At 34.3% G+C, this 17,486-nt stretch overlaps 1 protein-coding gene across 2 annotated transcripts in view; it reads right to left on the bottom strand.

The window, feature by feature from the left end:
- GPSM2 (G protein signaling modulator 2) overlaps positions 1-12,046 on the bottom strand; it is a 35,052-nt gene extending 23,006 nt beyond the window's left edge. For both annotated transcript variants that reach the window (XM_015534987.2, XM_042998101.1), the window contains exons 1-6: positions 11,958-12,046; positions 3,600-3,821; positions 3,082-3,217; positions 2,610-2,752; positions 1,943-2,066; positions 1,714-1,829 (exon numbers count right to left, since the gene is read on the bottom strand). In XM_015534987.2, coding sequence (XP_015390473.1) covers positions 1,714-1,829; positions 1,943-2,066; positions 2,610-2,752; positions 3,082-3,217; positions 3,600-3,821; positions 11,958-12,013 — 797 coding nt within the window. In that variant the 5' untranslated portion in view covers positions 12,014-12,046. The remainder of the gene's footprint in view (positions 1-1,713; positions 1,830-1,942; positions 2,067-2,609; positions 2,753-3,081; positions 3,218-3,599; positions 3,822-11,957) is intronic.
- Positions 12,047-17,486: the final 5,440 nt, after the last annotated feature.

Genomic DNA, 17,486 nt, shown 5'->3' with positions numbered 1-17,486 from the left:
TATTTCATGTGATTTATAATTATACAAAAAATAGGTATATGATAGATAATATAGTTTTAAGCAAACAAGCCTGAAATTTTATATTTAATGGTGATACCTTCAAAGCTGTCACCTTGGGAGACCACACACTTATTCTAACATTGCCTCCTCTCAAACATTTTTGCAAGACTTCTGGAATTGCTTTGAGTTCCTGGAGTATTTTTCTGGCACACCATTATTCTTCGACGGTATAATATGTAAATATTCAGAAGTCCTTCTGGAACAAATTCAATTGCTAAAGTAGGTTTACCAAACTGCTACTACTACTGCTTTCTATCCTGAAGGATAGCGATTTAAAACATTAAGATAGCCTTCTTGTGCAGTCCTGAGAGTTCTGAGTTTTAGCCTGCTAATGGAGAGGGCAGCGGGAAGAAGTTTCATTACTTCATACTCCTGTTCTTTACTCAAACAGCCACCATCCACTTTATTGCAGAATTTTTAAGTATTTAATACAAGTAGATCATCTATTAATTAAGACATTTCCATGTCTTTTGGCTTTAAAATATAAGAAACTTTTATATTTAAAATCAAAATATAGGGATGCCTGGCTGGCTCAGTCAGAATAGCATCCAACTCTCAGGGTCAGGAGTTTGAGCCCCATGTTGGGTGTAGAGCTTACTTAAATAAATAAAACTTAAAAAATAAATCAAAATAAAATCAAAATCAAACTACGTATTCCTTATATAGTAATGTATTTTATTTACGAGGATATCTTATATCTAACTAATCAACGAACAAATATTACCCATTAGTCAATGTTTAAAGTAGGGTGGGATGACATTCTAGTTTTTAAGATGGACCTAAAGCAATTTTACCATTTGTTTTTAGATGACAAACTATCCCAAACCCTCTCACACTGGATTCTTTAACAATAAAATACAACTCAATCATTGTATCTTTGGTTCAAACTGGCTTCTGCCTAAGGTCTATATGGGCCTTCAATCCCCACTAATTAGAGAAAACTCCAAACTAGAAAGCACAGACCAGACAATCTCAAACAGTCTACACTTTCCTATTATCTATGTATCAAGTCTATTGAAAGACCAGAAAGACCTTTCCCAGAGGAGTTGGTTTGCCAACTCCTCAGGCAAGTGAATGGGGGCCTCAGTTTATGGTGAGGATCAAAGATGGGCAGGAGAGGGTGGGTGAAATGTTCAACACGAGGGTACAATGGTGGGGAAAAGAATTAAGTGATCACTGATGAAAACTAGGGCATATTTTTGTTACCAGACTTTCTTGTGGCTTTTTGCAAACACATAACTGGTGAAAAAAAGCATATAAATATACATACCCCACACACTAAACAGGTTTAAAAGACTTTAAAAGTTTAGAATTTCATTTAAAAACAGTTTTAAAGATAAAAACTAACAAAAATATAAAGGAGTCATACTGCTATGATTAAATCGAAGGTACAATATTTATTTAGGACTATGTGCCACGTCCTATGCAAAGTAAATGCTTAATATATCCTTTCATTCAATCCTCACAACAATCCCAAAAGCATCGTCCGTTGCTTTTGGGCATCATCCGTTACAGATGAAGAAATTGAGGCTTAGAAGTATAAGTTCCTGCTGCTAGTATGTGCAAAAAGCAAGTTTTAAACCCAAAGTCTATGATTTTATAGGACTGCATAACTATTCATTTTACATTTATCTATAGAAATATTAGACTAACTTGTAGTATTCAGAGGCAGTTTCAAATTCACCAAGAAATATATATGCATTTCCAAGGTTGCTATATGCTCTTCTTTCAGCTGCTTTATCTCCAAATTCTTTTGCAATAAGGAGACGCTGAAACAGAAAATTCTAGTTAGATATAGCTATAATAAAACTAAAGAATAATCTAATCACTATTCAGAACACTGATGGGGAAAATGATCTGGCCTCAAAGCCTTGCACTATACCTGTTCATGGGCTATAACCGCATCCCTGAAGTTGCCAAGGAGGTAATGTGTGTTTCCAAGATTTCCAAAGGCACGTCCTTGGGCTGCTCGGTCACCCAAAGCAGTCACTAGTGATAGGTTTTCCCTAAATGATAACAAAAGTTGTGAAAAAAATACGTTTGAGAAAAAAATGTATTGATTTAATTTACAAATCAAATTCTTATCAAAAAAATTTCTAAGCTTACAGTCATAGTGTAAATTTTAGAGGTATATGTATGATGGAGGATGATTATGGGAAACAAATGGGAACACTTTACTGAACCATTCAGGCAGGTTTCTGTCCAGAGTCAAGGACAGATTCAATCTTGGAACCGTTACAGCTAAGAAGTTCTATGAAATTCTACTGATAAAAAACTAAATTTACTCCAAATAGTTTAGACTAACGATTGATATTTCTTGTTTTTGCCACTAAGTGGCACCGGTTAACAATTTAAAGGAAAGCTTTCCTGGGGAGGGGATTACTCTATTCCAACACTATAACATTTTAGCAGCGATTTGATGGTTTATTTTTACTTGCTAGTCCATAATTCTAAAACCTTTCCCAAACTTAAAAACGTATTACTGGATAAAGAATGTAGAGCAGGTCCAAGCCTTAGGTGGGCCACAGGACTGCATCAGTGCTACTTACTCATAATAATCCACAGCTGCCTGCAGAGCATTTCTCACGTCTTCTGGAAATTCTCCCATGTCTTGAGGACCAGGGCAGGCAAAACTTTTCCCTTTGGCATGATACACATTTCCAAGATTGTAAAGTGCTCTTGCTTCTCCCACCTAGATGAAGATATCAACAGAGTTTACGTTTTGAAATCAGAAGCCAGGTATTATAATGCTTATCACATATATTTATTTATAATTATCCTTGATGGTCAAGAGAAAGAAATGTTTACGATGGCCATCCATACAACCAAATAAATGATTACTTATGAAAGAATGTCTACTATTTTTTCTCCACTATTTTAAATTTCTTACTTCTATTTTTCTATGAATATTTTCTTTATTGGTATTAACTTTTAGATAAACTACAGAATAATTAAGTAAAATTAAAACACAAAGCAATTTCAAATAAAACATTTGGCCCACTATGTAATATTCCTTATTACCTTGTCATTAAGCTCTCTGGAAATATCTAGGTGTCGCTGACAACAAACTACAGCTTCATCAAAATTCCCAAGAACTTTTAAGGTGTTTCCCAGATTACCGCTAGCTTTGGCTTCCCCCAGCTGATCTCCAATAGTCCTGGGGGGAGGGGAGGGGAGAGGAAAGCAAATGGTGTTAAAAATAAAGCAAGCAGCCAGAGTATAGTTTTCCCTAGAGGACAACTGACATGCTTTAGGTAAGAAGGACCTGTTATTAGCCTTGAAACCTACTTTAAATAAAAATGTAAAACTTATGTTTCTGTATTTAAATGTAATTAATTTTCATTCATTTAATTAAACTCTAGTGTCATTTCACTACTATTAAATCATTTCATTAAACTGTGATCAGCCTAAAGTTTTAAAATGCAGTGCTACTGAATCAGAACTCACTAAAATGTATTAAGTTCATTTTTTTTAATTGAATAAACATTTTTTAAGAAACATTCAAGGAGAAAGAGTATTAAAAAGCTTAAATTAATTACCTTGCTAGAGTTAAATCATGATGATGGTATTCTAATGCTTTGGCATAATCATGCAAATAGAAATAAGCATTGCCCAGCTGGCTGTAAATAGCACTAAGTGTTTTTAGGTCTTCAGTTCCAACTTGAACTGCAGCTTCAAAGAAGGACACACCAGCACGGCAGTCTCCTGACTTACACAGACGTTCCCCTTCCAAGGCCAGTTCTAGGCAAGAAGCTTCCATTCTATAAAATTACATAGGACAGACATTTACAACATTATAACTGCACCACAGTATTTTTAACTTCAGGTAATACAATTTTAATGTTGGCTGTGTCTACTCTTGCTTAGAAGAGCTGCCTCTATAATTAAAGTATATATACATTATTGATAAAACAGTAAACTATTATTTATAGCATGAGCTAATTTGCCTAATCAAATGTCTCTGAGCCCCAGAGGTCTTTTATATAGGATAGCTAAATACCTCTACATGGAGCCCATTTTAATTGGCCCACCCAGAGCAACCCACTTCACCAATGAGAGAACCTAAAGTAGTGTTTCCTAAAGTATTCTGAGTTGTGGCAGACTTATGGACTTCCTCAGAGTGTGGGAGAAAACAGGTACCTGGGGAAGGTGATGTCTTATAATTAATACTCTTCTCTATCTAGGTATCTAAGTGACCTACTCAGCCATACATCAAGCCCTCCTACCATCCCTATCCCTTTCTCTGTCTCAAACACTCACACACACTCCTTTCTGTCCTTACTACCACATGGTATCTCTACCTCAGAAAAAAAAGGAGCAAAGTATTTTGATCTATAAGGCATACTTCTATAAGAGAACTAAGTGACAAGAAACTTTGTTAGAAAGCAGTAATTTAAATATTTTCAGAAATTCTAATTCTCAAAGTCTGTCACTGGATTTTTAAAAGCTAGAAGAATTAAGTTATTTTAAATATACATTGGAGAAAAAGCAATGATACTTTAGGTTCTAATCCTAGATTTTAGAAGGTGACTTTTACCAAAGTTGCCACTGTGTTTCTTTAACATTTTTATGATTTCTGTCATGTTTATATTTTACATAATCATCCACTTAAGTGTGTTTCTACAATTTGGCAAATTTCTTTGAAATTGGCACATGTAATTTTTAAAAATCTGGCTTCAAAGCAGTATCCATGGAACTGTGAGGAGTTTGGTGTGATACTTATTTTCTAATGCACATTAAAACAAATATGTAAGTATTAAAATAAAAAAGTAAAATTACCTTATGTAACACCAGTGGTAGGGACACATATCACCCTTTGGGAAACTCTGATTAAGCTCATCAAGCATTCTAATTTTGTTGAGCAGCATGAAATTACTCCTTACTGGAATTAGCTTTGAACAACTCTAACAGAGCAGTGATTCCTAATCCTGGCTGCACCACAGCAGAGCTCATATGGGGTGCTTTTTAAAGCTCTCAATGCTGGGTCCCACTCTCTAGGTATGAGGTCTGGCTCATAGTATTTTTTAAACACCCCCAAGTAATTCCAACATATAAGCCAGAGTTGAGAATCACTGCTTTAACAAGAAATAGAAATTAAACCACAACTCGCCCTAAATTCATTCAAATAGGATTATACTTTTGTATTTCTAGTAGCAGGCCAATCAATTAACATGTTTCTTCAGATGCTGTCTTTTAGCCTATAAAACTCCAAGGTTCCTTAAAGCCATAAATTAAAATGGGATTGCAAAAGTGGAAAATAAATCTGATAAAGAGAAAAGTCTGGACTAAGATTAACAGAGCCAATTGCAAAGGTTCAAAGCAGACTTTTGGTTATGTAGCAGATTTATGTAGTTATCTATGATAGGTAAATTTCAAGTTTTACATCCAGGTATCCTTTTTTTATAATTCAAGTAATTAAGTAAAAGGATACAGTGTGATCACAATTACACTAGTGATTTCACCCCCACTTAATGGATTTAGGCAAAATAATGCGAATGAACCTCTATTTAACATTTTGCTTCAACATTAGACCAATTATATACAAAGAAGAAAGATCTAAAGCACACAGAAAAATTAATCAGTTAAACCAGAAAACTTAGAATTTTTGCTATATTTACTTATTTATAAATTTTTTTTAATGTTCATTTATTTTTGAGGGAGAGAGAGACAGCACAAGCTGGAGAGGGGCAGAGAGAGAGAGAGGGAGACACAGAATTCGAAGCGGGCTCCTGGCTCTGAGCTGTCAGCACAGAGCCTGACACGGTGCTCAAACTCCGAAACTGCGAGATCATGACCTGAGCCAAAGTTGGACACTTAACTGACTGAGCCACCTAGGCACCCCTGCTATATTTATATTTCATGTCATTTCAAATTAATAAAACCAATTTTCATCTTTCACAAGTAAAAACTGCCCTTTAAAACTGTATTTTTGAGGGGCACCTGGGTGGCTCAGTGGGTTGAGTATCCAACTTCAGCTCAGGTCATGATCTCGCTGTCTGTGAGTTCAAGCCCCTCATCAGGCTCTGTGCTGACAGCTCAGAGCCTGGACCCTGTTTCAGATTCTGTGTCTCCCTCTCTCTCTCTGCCCCTCCCCCACTCATGCTCCATCTCTGTCTCTGTCAAAATTAAATATTTAAAAAAACTGTATTTTTGAAAATTAGGGACTTCATAAAGAAAAAGATTATTTTTGAGGTTTTATGAGGTGATTGCTGTATTTTGTGTATGAAGAGAAATGAGGCAGTACAAAGACTACTATGTAAAAAATGTGATTTTCTTAAAGGATTCTTTTGCTAGACTGGCTACCTAAACTAGGTGTCTTTATTTGTCTGAATACTGAAACCACTGAACTTTCAAGAATTACCATAGGAAAAAAAAATTGGAAATGATATTTTTACATATAAAATACTTTTTCTATTAAAAATTTTTAACTTAAGCATGATTCTAATTATGTAAGAAAATTATATATTGAGCAATTTCACTGGTAGGAATTGATCTTAAAGTTATATGTACACAAATTCAAGAATATATATGTGAAAGGACATTCACAGCAGCAAACACACACACACACACACACACACACACACACACACACACGCACCTTAAATGTCCATCAACAGAGTGTTAAGGAAAATTACACGCCACTGTACAATTGAATACTAATAATGGCACATGATTTCACTGAAGGAGAAGTAGAGAAACAGTTACATACAGCAGCACCATCAGTTCAGGATGATTAGCTGGCTGGCCAGGAAATTAGGGACAAGGCAGAACTGGCTATTCATAGATAAGACATGTAAAAATTGGAAGTTTACAACATGTTTGCCTATATCCATATAAACCAGAGAAGTGTCTTCTTCAAATAAACATCTTCACCACAAATATTTGACTTTCTGGTTTGAAACTTACACAACGTTTTACCGGAACCATCAATCCAAATTATGTATGTAACAAAATTTAGCTGCAGACTGAATTTATAGCTACAAATTTTTAAAAAGACATTTTAGATAATTTCATTAGAAACAGTGACAGCAAACTGGAACCCTGCTGGCTGCTCAGCTGTCTCTGAAGTCCATGAAGTAAGAATGTCCTATAAGAGAAACTACCTTGGAAAAGTTATTTCAGTAATTCCCAAAATAAAGTCCTCAACTCTCTAGTAATGATTAATTCTGAGATATATTATAGCTCTGGTATGTTTTATTAGAAAAGAAGTCAACATTTTGGCAAAATCTCCAACACCTAAAATCAAATATATCTAATTGCATAACAGTCAAGGCAGGTTGGCTTATAAATTTTTTAGAAGATCATTAAATAGTAAGAGAGAAAGTAATTTCATATCCTCTCTGTCTCTATGAGAGAATAGAATTACTTCATTTGTTTACCAGCTGGGTTGGAAACAAAGAACACACTCAGAGTAGAAGACAAACTGGGAAAATACCTCCATTAAAATACATCCCACATACAAAGTTTCTTTTATTCTTCCTAATGGCCTAACTAGTTGTAGAATCAAAGAAAGTACATTCCTAATAACTACAAATAAGCACAGTACTACTATACTTAACTGAAATGTTTTCATTTTGCCAAAATGTTATAATTATAGTTATAATTCCTCATTTTTTGCACAACCCCATGTCATTTCAATTTAATTTTTATATTTTTAATTATTATTACTATTCACTTTTCTTCCACGCTAGATTTTTCCTTTACCTTCTTAATTTTAGTTTCTTGTGTTCATAGTATATCAATGAAAACAAGAGAGGATTAAAACCTCAATGCTACATCATTTAAAAAGATTTCATACAGATTATGTTCAAATTTGACCCTACCCTCAAAAGGTTTACATACTATTTAAGAATAAACAATGGGATTGAGGTCTCAGGCTTCAATACAAGAGTGTTCTGCATCTTCTCCACTGTGCTGTCTTCTATAGCTGTCAAATCTCTTTACAGACCTTCGTTCCACCTTCCATGTGCTCTAATTGGGCATGGATCTTTTCCATTACCAATCCTACCTCCCACAAACAATTTTCATCCATTCTGTTTACCACATATATCTATTCTAGTTTACTTGCGAAAGGGAAAGTAGTATAAATTTACCTTGATTTAGATTTAAGTTTTGATTGGTAACTTAGTTTTAAAAGTGATTTTACTGTATATTAAGTTAAATTCTCAAAATAACCTTCTTGAGAATTACTGTAGAGGTATTACTACAGAAGAGGAAATTGATGCTCAGACAGGTGGAGTGACCTATTAAGATCACAGGACTGCAAAGCTGAGAAATGAAATCCTGTCTTTGTCTCTAAATCCAATGCTCTTTCCACTAACATTACCTCAAACTCAATATTCTTCAAATACTCTTCAGGAAAGAATATTAACCACTACATTTACCTAGCAAAATTAAAGAATTCAACACCAAAACTGTATTCCTTTACAAATTGTGTGCAATAGTCTAATTTTTACAATATGAAAGTTACTGAAGTAGGAACAAAGACATTTTCCAAAGAAATACAGAGAAACTGGTTTACTAATGAACCTGATACATCCATCTTTCAACATCAACAATTACCAATATATAATATTACCAGTGTGTTTCATCTCTATTTCCATCCTCACTCTCTAACCCTAGATTCTTTTAAAGTAAATTCCAGAAAGCATATGATTTCATTTGTAAATATTTTAGTATGTATCTCTAAAAGAGTCATTTTCAAAAAAAATTAATACTATCATGCCTACGAAAACTAATTATAATTACTTTAAAAACAATCATATACTGTTAAAACATTTTTTTTGTTTATTTTTTAGAGACAGCATGAGTGGGCGAGGGGCAGAGGGCGATAGAGGCACAGAATTTGAAGCAGGCTCTAGGCCTGTCAGCACAGAGGCTGTCAGCACAGAGCCCGACGTGGGGCTTGAACTCATAAACTGTGAGATCATGACCTGAACCGAAGTTGGCCACTTAACCGACTGAGCCACCCAGACACCCCCATCATATATATGCTGTTTTAAAGCTTAGAAACTAACTTCATTTTACTATCAGTCTCCATTTCTCTCTATCTTCATAAATAGGTCACAAAATATTTCATAAAGTATTCTAATCTCTCTCAGGAGGTACCTTAGTGTCTAAAGAATTATTCTATTTCAAAATTATAAACTCATTGTGTCACAGAATGTTCTCCAGGGATGGATGAAGACTTCCAAAATGAAAGAACAAGAAGGATAAAACAATATATGTTACCTGTTTACCAGAGCAGAGTAATAACTTATACCAGGCCATGAGTCCTAACATAAAGGATAAAAAGTATTACCTGCAATTATACAATAATCCAATATACAGAATATATATCAATATACAGAACACTGATCCCAAAGCACTGAAGACGCTAAAGCTTTGTTTGGCATATTGGGATTTGGTTTTTTGTTTGTTTGTTTCTGTTTTTGTTTAAGCCTAATCTCATGACCTTGAGATTAAGACCTGAGCTGAGATCAAGTTGGATGTTTAACTGGCTGAGCCACCCAAGTCCCCCATGGCATATTCTTACTAAAAATAGTTACAGTGTTTAAAGTTTCGTTTGGTGAAGTCCTATACCAATACACAACTATGTCTGACCTATGCTGTATCATAGAAAAAGGACAAATCTAACTTTCCCATAGGTAGATGTATAATCCACTCCTCCTTACCTGCTGCTCTTACACAGTATTAAGAAGTATACCACTTTTGAAAATGTTTAGCAAGACGAAATCTTACTCACTAGGTTCAACTGATAGTTATGTCCAATGAAGTTCAATATACATTCCATCACACGTGCACTATGAGTCAGATAACATGCTTAGCATCATGGCTGCCCTAAGGAAGTTAATGGTCAAAGGGAGGCCAAAGAGGACACAAACTTATAAACAGATCAAATGAATTTTAATATAGTTGATGCAAAGAAAGAGATATGCAAAGCATGTTATGGGAGCAAACGGAGGGCACATAGCCAAACTATGGCATTTAGAAGTGGTTTCCAAGAGTAGATAATTCAAGTCATAGAGTGCATCATGAGCAAAGGCACAGAGACACGGAACAGCAAGATATGTATAGGAAACCAGAGCTCAAAGTGCAAGGCTAGGACTGGAAGAAAGTAAGAACAAAGGAATACACAGAAGCTAGAAAAAAGAAGATATTGTATACTATGTTAAGCTTGGCTCTGCCCTATAGGTGACTAGGAGGCACCAGTGATTAAGCAGAATTTGCACAGTTAGCTCTGTGTTTTTAGACTGAGCCCCCTAGTGGCAAATTAAAAAGATGGCTTCTAAGAGGTGAGAATGGAGAATGGAGTGAGTCTAGAGGAAGATGAAGGGGGCCTAAACCACAACAGTGATAGGGAGGATACAGATGGGGTAGATAATTCTGAGCAACATTTAGGAGATAAAACTGACATGACTTCACACTGGATACAGAGAGTGAGAAGCAGAAAAAAGCATGTAAGATAACTCCCAAACTTCTGGAACCATGCCCAAAAGGGTAGAGTTATATTAAAAGCTCATTTTAATTATGTTGAATGTCCCCCATTTCTTTATTCAAAACTTTTTTATTTTTATAAATTTTTTTAATGTTTATTTTTGAGAGAGAGAGAGAGAGAGAGAGCACGTGACCGCGCGCGTGCGCAGGGGAGGGGCAGAGAGAGAGGGAGAGACACAGAACTCGAAGTGGGCTCCAGGCTCTGTGTTGTCAGCACAGAGCCCGACATGGGGCTTGAACTCACGAACTGTGAGATCATGATCTGAGCTGAAGTCAGACACTTAACCAACTGAGCCACCCAACTGCCCCTAAAACTTTTTTATTTTTAATAGAAATACCCTCATATTACAGACTATACAGACTTCCTCGGCACCATGCCCTAACACAAATCTGCTCCAAAGTACAATACATCTATTTCTTAAATGTGTGGTAAGATATCTAGGATTTGGCAACCAACACCTTCAACTTAGTAGATATGCTGAATAATCCTCACTGCTACAAGTTTTATTTACTATTAGCTTATGACATTTATGTTAAAGAATCTATTAGTATTCTAATCACCTTACTAATGGTTACATGCCTTTCATTCTAATATTTATGTTTATATTCATTATATAGTTTAGTGCAATGACCAGAACTTCTAGAATAAAAGTTAAATAATGATGGGGGCACATGGGTGGCTCAGTCAGTTAAGCATCTGCCTTCAGCTCAGGTCACGATCTCACAGTTCATGAGTTTGAGCCCCACATTGGGCTCTCTGCTGTCACTGCAGAGCCTGCTTCAGATCCTCTGTCCACCCCCCCACCTCTCTGCCCCTCCCCTGCTCACACTTTGTGCTCTTTCTCTCCCTCTCAAAAATAAACAGAAATTTTAAAATAAAAATGAAGATATCATTGCTTTGCTCCTAAATGTATCCAAAATGTCACTAATATTTTATCATTAAATATTAACCTATTAGTTTATCATGTTAAGAAAGTACCCATCCATTCCGTTACTGACTTTTTTAAAAGTTCACTCATAAAAGATCACCACCAAAAACTGAAACAAAAAAATTAGGTCATTCACATATGGTCCTATTACAAATCCAGCTTTTACCTCAAACATTTAGAAACAGATTTCATTTTTATACCTGTATTATAAGTTACAAAATATAAAGTAACTATTCATAAATTCTTCCAAAAAATGTTAATAAATGATAATATATAATTGATCTCTACCACTATTTTCCCATAGAAAGGATATAAAATCTTACCACAACAAAAAGAAAATATAGTTTATAGGAGATACTAACTACAGCTAGTATAATTTGAATATATTCAAATTTAAATTTGAAATGATCAGAGTGAAATACATGTTTAATAAGGATTAAAAGTCACCCACTAAGAAAGTAGTGGTCTTACCTGTAACGAACATGAAAAGAATGGTCTTCCCTCATGCTTATCAAATTTTCCTCCATCGAGTCATATTATAAGCTGAGTAAAATATGAAATTATTTTATTTTCAGCCAATCCAGTTCTTTACAATGTAGAATTGTTGCAGAACATTGTCCAGTTAGTATATTAATGAGTTGGTGTTAATACATCCTAAGCTCCTGCTTCTTCTTTATTAATAATGAAAGGAGGTCAATGTCAGACAGCTTAAAGGTTCAAAATGTGTCCCAAATCCTTGCATCTTTGGCCCTTTCAGCAGCACTTCAGCAACATTTCTGCAAAAGGAATACAAGATGCTTTGCTTGAAGTCCTATTTTCAAACAATAACCTAAAGTAATTCCAAGCCGTACATAATCACACAGACTGCTGTCATGTCAATCATGGGAGAAAAACAGGAGAGGGCTTAACTGTCATCACACAGCTTCTAAATAAGGATGTGAATGAATAGATGAGATTCATCTGAGGCCTGTACTTTAATTTTTTAAATCATCCTAAAATACGATAATTTTATGTATTATTTTCTATTTATACACAAATTTAGGAGAATGTGTTGGAGTATCTAAAAACAAAATTATGATACTTCAAGCTTTTAAAAATTGCTATTGTAACAAGTTAAATGAAAAATTGGTAATTATTCGAACAAGTCAAATCCAAACTTTAAATTTATTTCTTCACTATATTTGTGCTGATCATTAGATTATATTTGTATTCATTTGTTCTCAGAGCATATTCTATTTTTACTTTTTAAGATCTTTAAAATGTTTTTATTACTATTAAGTACAAAAGAAATTTAGAAAATATGTGTATAGTAGAATAACATAACATTTATATAACACCACCCAATTTAAGAAAAACAACTATATTATCACTGCCTTTGAAGTCTCCTGGGTGCCTCAATCTAACCCATCACATCTTCCTTTCCCCTCTAGGGTGATTTCTAAACTGAATTTTGTTCATTATTCCTTTCTTGTCTTTATAACTTTAGTACAATGCTTATATAGGCCTAAAAATCATATCATTTAGTTTTATGTGGTTTTACTTAACATTATGTTTCTGAGATTCATCTTGTTGCACATAACTACAGTTTGCATATTTTTACTGCTGTGGACCAAATACGTTTTTATTCTGCTACTGATGGGCATTTGGATTGTAATTTTTGGATTTTTTGCTACTACTAAAGTACTGTTATGAACATTGGTAGTAATAACTCAATGTACTGGTTAAAAACTACAGCAGATAAGCAAAAGAGAGAATGAGTGAACTAGAAGGATAGCTGAAGAAATTATCCTGACATTCACAAATAGATTAAAGAGACAAAAAAACACTGAAGAGCAGTTCAGAGAACAGGAAGACAAAATGAGAGGCTCTGACAGAGGTCTAATTATAGTACTAGATGGAAAAAACAAAGAAAAGTAAAGGCAAAATCTTCAGTGATAAAGAGAATTTTTCAGAATTGAAGACAGATTTGAATTAGCAGATTGATAAAGCACACTAAGTCCTAAACAGGATAAATAAAAATGAATCCCATACCCAGATCTATCACAGAGAAACTACAGAACATCAGATATAAACTATAACTTCTAAGGTAACAACTGACAGAAACAAAGAAGATATATGTATGTGTATATATAAATAGATGTAATTTATAAACACACACGCACACACACACAAACACAATTATTAAGTCCTGGAATCTCAATGTTATAAACAACACTATAGGTAAATTAGTCTAACATTTTACTACCTCATTCCCGGAAAAGTCTTAAGGCAGCTAATCCTAATTTTGAATAGTCCTTTTAGAAAGTTGTTCCATAGTTTGAATAATCTTTCCATTTCTACCTATTTTTTCCCTTCTGCTCCATCCAATAAGCCTAATTCCTTTTGCACATCATCCTTTTAAATATTTCAACTAGGGATGCCTGGGTGGCTCTGTCGGTTAGGAGTCTGACCCTTGCATTGGGCTCTGTGCTGAAGAGTGCAGAGCCTGCTTGGGATTCTCTCTCTCCCTCTCTCTCTGCCCCTCCCCCATTCAGGCTGTCTCTGTCTCTCTCAAAAATAAACTTTTAAAAATAAATGAATAAATATTTCAACTATAACATAAACTAGACTCTAAATCACACATACCCACTGCTTTGTTAATCAAGTACGGTTTGAGAGAGGTTAGTAGGAAACAGAGCAGTAAGGATTCCTGAGGAGGAAGGAGGTAGAAGGTGGAAAGGACTAGCTTTGGGAATATTGACAAGCTTCCCAGAGGAAATGATGTTTTCATATTAATAACCAGTTTGACACATAAAAAACACAAAATATTATTCCTCTTATCCTTCCCTTGGCCAGCAAAAGGAAGTGTCTTAAGAAATGATGAAAAGACAGGGTAGCAGCTATTAATCCAACAAACCTCTTTTTCTTTTGTTCAGAATTCCATTGTGCCTCCTTAATAATAAAACTCTATTAACACTATTAGTGTAGATATTAACAGCAATAGCTTCAATGTACATCTAGATTACACAACAGCTAAACTGTCAACCAAAAGGTCTTCCCCTATCCACATTGCGGTTTAGGCTATTTAGGCTGTTATTTATAAAATGGGGCAGAAGGTGAAGTACTAGAATAAATTAAATTTTGAATTAAGTTATAACTTAATTGGAATGTTATTTTATCCAGATTATGAAATTCCAAATTTTAGCAATCATTAAAACTATATTAACTTCATACTTATTAAAATGGATACATGTGGTCAAATTAACAAATGTAAATAAATGGAATTGTGAAATACCTTATTTAAGACTGCATAGAGAAACATTTTAAAAATAATTAAAACAAGCAAGAAGATAGAATGCTATTCACCATTTCTGTATGGACAATTTATAACATGGTTTTACTATTCCCAAAAGAAATGTATACCCAAAGAAGTCACTCTTTCATTTACAATCTCCATAATAAAGTAGCATTTCTTATCTTATAATTATTCACTGAACAATTCTTGATTCAATGATTAATTCTGCAAGAACTCTCTGATTTAGTAACAATGTGTTCATTTATGCTCCACATTACAAAGAGTTAACCCACTTCATATTTAACACACAGTTTATATATTACCAGTGTGACAGTAATAAAATCTGTAATAAATATTAAATTATGTTCATTAGGATAAGAAAATTTAATGACAGGACCAGGAAATGGAATGGAAATTATAGGTTTGAAATATTAAGAAGTCATCAAATTTAACCTCCAATCTCCATTAAGACTTACAACTAATACTTTACAAGGAACATATTATATGTGCTTAGTAGTATCTCCCAGGTTTTAAAAAACAATGCTCCTAAAACCTCACTGCTAACAAAAACCCTCAGCATCTTTTGGTCTGACCATACAGAAATAAAGAGAAAGATATATATTTTTTTCTATATGCTAGAAATTGACAAAAGCATATTGAAAGATAAGCTAGTATATAATTCTGATTGCCTCAATTTTTTTTTAATTAAAAAAAAATATTTATTTATTTTTGAGAGGGCGAGAGAGAGGCAGAGCACGAGCAGGAGAGGGGCAGAGAGAGGGAAACGCAGAACAAGAAGCAGGCTCCAGGCTCCAGGCTCCGAGATGTCAGCACAGAGCCCGACGCGGGGTTTGAACTCAGGGACCGCGAGATCCTGACCTGAGCCGAAGCCGGATGCTCAACCAACTGAGCCACCCAGGCGCCCCAGCCTCACTTTTAATTACCTGATTAGGAAGTCAAAATAGGCAGACTCCCATTACACAGCTAGGTGGACTTCTAGGCACTGTCCAAGGTATGTAATCAGAGTAAACAATAAATCCTATCCTTACTTTACTCCATCAACAGTAAAATATTTGCAAACTAAGCAATGGGGAAACATAGTACACAGTTACATGTATTATCATTTGTCCTTTCTTTCAATTTATTCAAACTATCCAACTTAAATGCCGATAACCTCTGGTCTGATTCTTTAAGTATCTCTATAAACTGGTAACACTCATCAGACAATAAATATAACTTACTTTTTTTGCCTCCTGGTTAGATAATCTAAATTCTTTAAACTTTTTATCCTAATAATTCCCTGTAAGGAGCAACAGTCAAATTCTCCAAATCCCTTTCAATTGTAATGTTTCAAGTCAGATACAGTAGCCCTTTAACAATTTGGGCAGGGATAAATATGGACAAAGAATCAAGAACACACTTAAAATGAAGTTCTTTTATATTAGACTTAAGGGTACAGGTTATAACAAATACACATCACAGTAATAATGGGGGTAATAAAAAAAAGAATGCCAAAATAAAGTCCAATAGAGAGAAAAGTTCAGAGCTTGGTTTTAGTGTGGCAGGTGCTGAGGGAACAAAATAAAAGCAAGAAAAATTATTTTGACATGAGAATACATGACTGACATGGGAAATTAGTGCCTAAAGCAAGGGAAGTCAAACCCTAGAATGGCTGGGTACTTGATTAGGTAATCTAGCTAGGAATACCTAAAGAAAAATGAAAAACAATGGCCACTGATTAGATACGAGAAGTAAAGGTCAAGCAGTAACAAAGAGCACGACAATATTTCCAATTTTCAAGGTAGATGGAACAGTAGCATTGCACAGTGAATGACAAATCGGATTGCAAGAGGGATACTTCCAAGGTGAGAAAATGGAATCTTAGACTTTGAGGAGGGAAAAGTGTAATACTTCTTTTAAACTTGTACTTGGTAAAGTGCTATATTCACAAATAATAGCTGGAAAAAATAAAGATATCAAACGAGATAATTTGAAATCATATAAAATTTGGTAAATGGGAAAGAATCAGAAGGGTAAAAAGTAGAACTGAGTGACCGACATTACTGAATTTTTGCACAACTTACATTAAAAACTGTTAAAGTACCAATGAGATCTAAATGTTAATCCTGCAATAAGTCAGCGGCAAAATTAAAGAGAAAGTGCAATGAAATAAAAATTAAAGCAATGTATAAAAGTTCTGATTCTTTTTTCAACATACTCAATCTCTAAACCAATACTATAACCAAATTTTTACATAATACTCTGAACTAAAGTTAACTCAAAATTATACCTGTGTATCCATATATAATCTATGTATAGTGTTGAACATGGTTTTAGTATCAACTGATAATTGTCATATATAGCAAATGTAAATTACTTTACAAGATCCCAAGTTAATAAAATAAATAATCACAGTGCTTAGTTAAGCAAATCATTCTATTCTCTATCATTCTGGAGAAATGCAAATTTACCACAGATTATGCTGTAAAACTGTATGAGTAAAATTTTCCTTAAGCAAATACATAATCCTAAATACATACTCCAATTAAGGCTAAGTCTTAATTTATTGTAAATTTTTAAATCTGCAACAATCAATGTTAGTCTGTGAGACAGTAGGCCAAGTTAGTTTAGAAAACAAGCATAGCTAACAGTGTAACTACTATGTAACAGCGTAACTTTCTAATGAGCTGTTTGTGACTATCAATCAGCTAAATAAATAGAATAAA

Source organism: Panthera tigris, chromosome C1 (genome assembly GCF_018350195.1).
Source record: "Panthera tigris isolate Pti1 chromosome C1, P.tigris_Pti1_mat1.1, whole genome shotgun sequence".
Taxonomy (NCBI): Eukaryota; Metazoa; Chordata; class Mammalia; order Carnivora; family Felidae; genus Panthera; species Panthera tigris.
This window is presented reverse-complemented; position numbering and strand designations above follow the sequence as displayed.